Source organism: Montipora capricornis, chromosome 3 (assembly GCF_036669925.1).
Source record: "Montipora capricornis isolate CH-2021 chromosome 3, ASM3666992v2, whole genome shotgun sequence".
NCBI lineage: Eukaryota > Metazoa > Cnidaria > Anthozoa > Scleractinia > Acroporidae > Montipora > Montipora capricornis.
The window spans coordinates 9,450,878-9,457,972 of NC_090885.1; the positions used below are offsets into that span (position 1 = coordinate 9,450,878).

A 7,095-nucleotide genomic window follows, 5' to 3' on the forward strand; every position below is an offset into this window, starting at 1 on the left:
ATAAATATATGTTATTCACTGGCCGGGGGGGTTCCTATAAGAAAAAAACTGTGCCAGAGATCTCGATTACGGCACCATGCCGTAGGCCTAGTTTGTAAAGCAACAATGTGTTTTAAGCGTTTAAAAGGCTTCAAAAAATTTATTTTTGGCCCCAACTGATATAAATGTCAGATTCCACCCGGGTTAGTGGGCAAGAAAAATTCCACCCTCTCCCAAAACCGATGAAATTTCAGGATTCGTAATATTCCGCTCGGTCGCGAACTTAGGGAAAAACATCAAAACGTCATTAAGCGGCCTTGATCAGTCCATATGGGGAAAAATTGTGCCCTCGGTCTTGAGTTCGACCCGAAGCCGAACTTGACACCTCGGGCACAGTTTTTCCCTATATGGACTGATCAAGGCCGGTTTATGACATTAGAGAGATTATAAAGCATGACGTTTACGGCCAACAGCAAACGGGAAACGGCAGGCGTCTGCTTGTCATAAAAGCGTGAAAATTATCTCATTTTAACTTGTCTCGTTCCTTTGAGAAGTTCCTTGATATATGGAGCTAACAGGACAGAAATGAGCTAATGTCAAGCAGGGTTCTTCCATGTTTGGCAAAACCCTAATTTCACTCCGACGTTTGCCGTTTGGCGTAAACGTCATGCTTAATCTCTCTATTTTTATTATTTCCTTAACGTGAAAACAGGAAAACGGCTGGATTTCGAGCCGAACGAAATCCATGGTGTAAAAAGATCTCTTTTCAAGCGCCAAACACTATCTAAAGAGTGGTAATTCTTTTTAAAATGCTCAAGTTGCATAAACATATCAAAACAGTCAAAGAAGCGATGGTTACGCACTCAGGGACTCATCACCGAATAGTATCGATTCCTTCCGGTTCGGCGGGCAAGATAGAAAAGTCCATCTGCTCCTCGAACTAATCAGATTGCAGGATTCGTAGAATTCGACAAGCTAAATCTCTCATGAAACCACCAAGTTACCTAAATATTCCACTGGAGCTGATTGGCCATGATGAATATCGTCTTCAGTTTATACGGAAAACTTCAGCCCAGTTCCCAGCCGAGAACCTAACAAGGCAAATTCAACCCTTAAATTAGCCCGGAATCCTTGGGTAACAGAACTTTCTTTTTCGCTTTCCTTTGTCCGGGCGTGAGGCCTCCAATCAAGGCTTTGCTGCGTTATCGCCTCACTGACGAAACGTAAGGTTCCTAGGTAGGCCAGCGGTGTTGATCCGGAAAAGTTTTTAATCTAGTTTACACGTGTTGATTTCTGCGGTTATTTCTGCAACCTTTATTTCCATATCTGCAAACCTTGAAAGAAATTGATTTCTTACGGCCTGTTACTGAAAGGGGCATTGTCATGGCCTTTGTAAGAAGTTTTGGTCAAAATTCATAAAATATTCAAATTAATCTGACTAAAAGTCTCCTTGATGGCATGCAAATTAGTTCCACACCACCTTTTAACGATTTGAGGTTGACTCTAGAACAAAAGGAATAGCCAAAATATACATTTTGATCAATTTCATATGAATTACGACTTGAAAACAACTCGAAACTCTTCTTGGCAAACCATAGCCGAAAACAGAAAATAGCACGAAAATAGTAGTTTAAAAGAAGAAGTTTCATCATTTTTTCTGTGACTTTGTAGCTGCCATGAACCGAAAAACGTCCTTTGGATTTTTAGTGTGTTACTAAAAATAGCGTGACAGTGCCTATTTACATGGTTATTTAAACGGAGTTAGTCGGCGCCTAAAAAAAACCGCGTTCTAAGTCATTCTTATTTGGGCCAATCCGTAGTACATATTAAGTCTATCCATTGTCAAGAAAAAGTCAAGAAGGCAAGAGAAGAAGAGAAGAGCATTAATTATTCTGCTTGAAGCACCTCACTTACAGAAAGTTCTAGAGTTAAAATAATTATTGTAAACCGCGTTCTGTCGGGGGAGTGGAAGCTGAATAATTGGACCTCGGTTATTCATTATTCTTTGGGTGTTTCTTTCAATTCTTCATTATTCTTTTTAAGTTCTTGTAGATTATCCATTATTAATAATGCATTATTCATGATTGATAATTCCTGAGTTTCCAAACCCAATGATTACTATTCATCTTTTTTATTTAATCCCGTCGTTCATTATTCAGCTTCCACCAACGACGTTCTAAGTTAGACGGCGTTTGAATAACCGGCTCTCAATTTGTATATGTAATAGGACTACATGCTGTCCAATTTGGAAATAATTGGATGAGAAAAATTTTGAGATCAGCCAAAGTTGGACGAGGCCGTAGCTATAGGCCGAGTACAATTTGGCAATCCGAGCTAGTCAGTTGTAATTGGGCATTGCTCAGTCAAGCTATTATCCTTAAAGAAAGGCAAACTAAAAGTATTGTGAATTATTTTTATTTCCAAACTAGTATTACCTGAACTCCAGAGGAATTCTTCATCTCCTTCGCTTAAAGCACGAGACACATTTTTTCGCTCTCCGTAACCTGCGCTCGCTTCAAGTTGTTGACCTGAATTTGCAAATTCACGATCTCGCAAAATACTGTAGTCTGTCACAGTTTTTTAAATGACTGCCTAATGAGAACTGCATGACAGCCAAAGTTTCTGTTTCGTATTCATGACCATCCTTTTTTCTAATTTCAGCGGAAAAAGGGCAACGAACTCCATCTAGCTCATGACAAGGGATATCTTCCAACTGTCTCGCTTCGTTACGCTGCACCTTCCACTCTGAAAATATTCAGCCAAGTTGTATTGTACTCTTGGAGGTGTTTTAGTTTTGGTTTTTGCCTCTCAGGTTGGCAAGCTCTTCTTCTGGCAACATGGGAAATCTCTCATTTGCGGTGATATCGCTGAAAAGGCAAATCTCCGTGGCTAACTCCGCCATTGTCAACTACTATAAACGGAGACAACAGCTGACGCTATGCTTTGTGGTGATTGGCTAGTTTCTGTTACCTATTGTATTTTCTGGAATTTGATTGACTTAGACAAACTGTCCTATATTTTCTAAATAAGACAGTTTGCCTGTTTTTAAAGGAAAACCCTATCTGAAACTATCCAAAATTATTCTTAATTGGACAGTTTAAAACAATTAAAGAATAATAGCTATGCTGACAATTGTGGATTAACTGCCAGCTATATAATTATTTTATATCTTGTAGGTATAAGTCTTGAGCTCAAAACAACCCTACTTGAGAGGCAAGAAAGTATAATAAAGTACTTCGAGGTGGCCAAATTAAATGAAGAAATCGTGAGCGAATTGTGATGTGGAAGTGTTCAGGTAAAGCATTTTCAGTCGGAGCACAACCTAAAGCACTTTGTCTTTTATGATTTAATAATTGGCGATGAGGTCCATTAGCATGGCGCAGGAGTTGCAAAAGAGATAAAATTCTTTCTATAAAATAATGCGGCCAAAACTGCGAGGGAAATACACTTCTTGGTAAAGTTACACCTCACCCAACGAACGACAACAGCAACGAGAATGGCATTTCAAAATATAAATTCGTGTTACTGCACCTTCCAACCATTCTAATGTGATAATGAGAGCCAGTTAGCAAGGGTAAGAATGCATTAACTTGAAACTGGGATAGATGACGAAAAAGTTGAAGAGGGAATGAAAATCCACCCCCACTAAATGACGTTTTCCATTAGACGTAGAGAGGGCTCTGTATAACGCCATTTAGGTCCAACTTAAGAGTGCTGAATCATGCCTTTACGTCAGTGACAATGAAAACCCAAGAATAGTCACTGTTTACTTAAGACTAGGTTACCACATTGAGACCTTTTTAATACTATTATCTGTTGTTCCAGATAACAGGGATGGAAATGGATTGTATTTTGAAAAATTTAGCCTAAATTTTCTAAGATCTCGCAATTTATCTTAAGCTAAGGCAAAACCACTTTAGATGACGTTTACTGCTAAAAATCGATCGATATCCTTCTCCTAAATTTCAAGGAATGCTTCGAGCATAGTAAAGGTCATAAAGAATGATATTTCTGTGTAGGTTTGGTCGGAAAACAGCAAAACTCGCTTGTCAGAGCACCTTTAGACGTAGTTTAGTTAACGTAGCTGTTTTGATGGGAACAGCAAAGAAATATATTAAAATGTATTGTGCATGTGCAACGCTGTTATTTGTCCTCATTAGACTTGCAGATTGATGATTTGTATCGTTTTCATTATCGTCGCTTAATTAAGACGCAGTTACACCTGCAGTCAGATTTTCCTTTCAACTTGCCATAGAAAAAAACAAATGTCGACCATTTGCACACAAAAGCTCTCCTTGACAAGTTCTCCTAGCCGGTAATATAAGTTGTTAAACTATGAAAAGTTTTCAGTTTGACAAGTGTGAAAGACTCAGCAATTCATTGACAGTTAAGAGCAATCATCAAAAAGAAAACTTGGCAAGGAAACATTTTCATGGAAACTTGAAGTTACTGGCTAGTTTAATTACTGCTGATTAAGCTCATATCTGGAAGTTTCTAAATGGCAGACTAACCGAAAATAAGTTAATTTAACAGGCATACATCACATTAATTATTTAAGAACTCATTATAAAATGACTTTGAAAAACAAAAACAATTGGCAAGTTTCCTTGACCAACAAAATGTCAACGACAAATTTTACAGAGCAATATGAGAAATTTTACGACTTACCATTTTGCTCGGCAGGCTCAGTTGCAGGTTTTCACTTGATATGTCTTGCAGCCTTCAACATTGTTCTTGCCATTGCTGCAGTTGTGGGAAATACTCTGATCTTGATCGCCCTTCACAAGGAAATTTCGCTTCATCCGCCTTCGAAAGTTTTGCTTCGCAATCTGGCGGTAACTGATCTCTGTGTTGGAATCGTTGCCCAACCTTCCCACGTCGCTTTCTGGTTATCCTTATTGCAAGATATGCGGCAAGTGTGTCGCTTCGCCAATATCGTGACTATGACTGTAGGCACTATACTGTGTGGAGTGTCATTGTTGACAGCAAGCGCGATAAGCGTGGACAGACTTCTTGCTCTATTGATGCGACTTAGGTACAGACAAGTTGTAAACCTCAAGCGAGTATACGTGGCTGTGATCGGTATTTGGGTGTGTTCAATTTGTACCGCAATAATGTCGCAATGGTTGTATACTGTATGGCTCATTTTGGTAATTATTTTTACCTCATTGTGTCTCGCGGTATCCGTCTACAGTTATACGAGAATATTCCTCAGGATGCGTTATCATCAATCTCAAGTCCGCTGCAATGCTCAAGAACAGGCAAACCAAACAATTTCGCTAAATATTACACGATACAGAAAAACAGTATCCACTGCAATGTGGGTGCAGTTGGCAATGGTGGCTTGTTATTTGCCGTATATTGTAGTGTTGCCATATTCTCAATATGGAGAAGAGCGCCGGATTGGACAATCATTAACTTCAGATGTTGCAGTGGACTATGCATTAACTCTAATTTTTTTCAACTCATCGTTAAACCCAATTCTGTACTGTTGGAAGATCAAAGAAATGAGACGAGCAGTGAAGGACACTCTGAGACAATTGCTGAGTTTGCAAAATCAGTAGTTTAAAAATGTTATTTATGGTGACCCACATCTCGGCTCCTTGAGTGCGATAATATATGAATATCTTGGAGCTGGCTGCCAATAGTGGAAGCTCCTGAATGTATCGGGAACACAACCTCCACTTAGCGACGCCTTTGTAATATACCTGCCATCTTCCTTAATTGCTGAATTTATTATTCTAATTATACTGCGATTTTTGCTTTTAGCAGTTGGAATGTCTTAAGCTCGTGTTTTGCTAAAATTGCCATCAAGATTTGCGAGCAAATTTTTGGTAACGCTTTTAATCCTGACATATGTGTTGGTGTCGGAATAATTCGCCTATTAAATATTTCTCGAAAATGTTCTAGTCATTTTTTCATTTTAAAATTGATTTCATCCATTAGGATTTATCTGTAACGAACTGAAAGGAGCTTAAGGGAGATGCAATATGCCACACGGAGTCCTGTAGCCTGAAGTCCCATCAAATTTACAGTACAAACGGGAGCTTCCAAAAATGCCGTTGTTAATGTCACCAACCCCATTTTGTGGGCCCATTTAACTGTTATAATCCACTCGTTCGAGAATGACCAATCAGTGTGGGCGGGTGCGTCGTGACCCGCATCGTGGGTAGATCGTCAGTCGTGTGTATAGTCCGCCCACGCACGAAGCATTCCCATATCATGTGCGAGACTCTCAGCACACACGAGAGCCTCCAAGTCATACCCACGTCTATACTTCCAACTCATTCATCATCGAAATCAATGGATTGCCGGAGAGAGGAGAGAGTGTCAAGTGACAAAGGAAACCCACGAACTACCAATCTACGCTACTGACTGTAGCACTATCCTCCCAGCAGGTATACGTACAAGGTGCTTGAACGCGAGCTAGCTGAAACCCCTTACCATTGAACATGGGATAAGAGGGGACGTCTCCAGTGATACCGAATTGAAAATTACAGTGCTCCTCAACCCAAATATTTTCAATTTTTCTGTCTTGTGCATAACACGAAGCCAAGAAATTTCATTAAGTACTTCATATAGTGCAAAACATTACGGTATCCGCTAAACGTTTCCTAACTTTGGAAATTCCATATATGTGTTTCTTGAAGTACTAGTCTCATTACAGGACAATTATATTGCAGATTTAACTAAAAAATACGAAATACAATTGTGGACAACCATGTCTATATGTAGTCGTGACTTAATCGTTTGCCGTATTCGGAATTCGTGATCCCCAAATTTAACGCACGAGTTAACAAGGGACATTCGCGACCAATTGAAGGTGACGATCACCTTCACAGACTGTACTTTCGCCCGAACACTCAAAGCGATAACTGAGGCGTTCATCGTCAAGGAGTATGTTTGTGAGTGAACTTTTGCTTTCTCCTATAGTTTTATGATGATCGTCTTTAAACGTACGCCTCAGCTTTCGAATAATTGGTCATTCCAGCCTAATGGAAGGCTCTTAAGTTTCAGATCAGTGGACTCGGCGCAAGGGAAGGCTTTCAAAGATGGTTAGAAATTTGAAGTTCTTGCTGTATTTTAATTGCACCATTTCCTCCTATCTCATGCATT

At 39.5% G+C, this 7,095-nt stretch overlaps 1 protein-coding gene across 1 annotated transcript; it reads left to right on the top strand.

The window, feature by feature from the left end:
* The first annotated feature begins 4,592 nt into the window (after positions 1-4,592).
* Positions 4,593-5,881, top strand: LOC138041105 (histamine H2 receptor-like). The gene has a single exon (XM_068886872.1). It carries the CDS (start codon positions 4,599-4,601, stop codon positions 5,541-5,543), a length of 945 nt encoding a protein of 314 aa, XP_068742973.1. The 5' UTR covers positions 4,593-4,598; the 3' UTR covers positions 5,544-5,881.
* Positions 5,882-7,095: the final 1,214 nt, after the last annotated feature.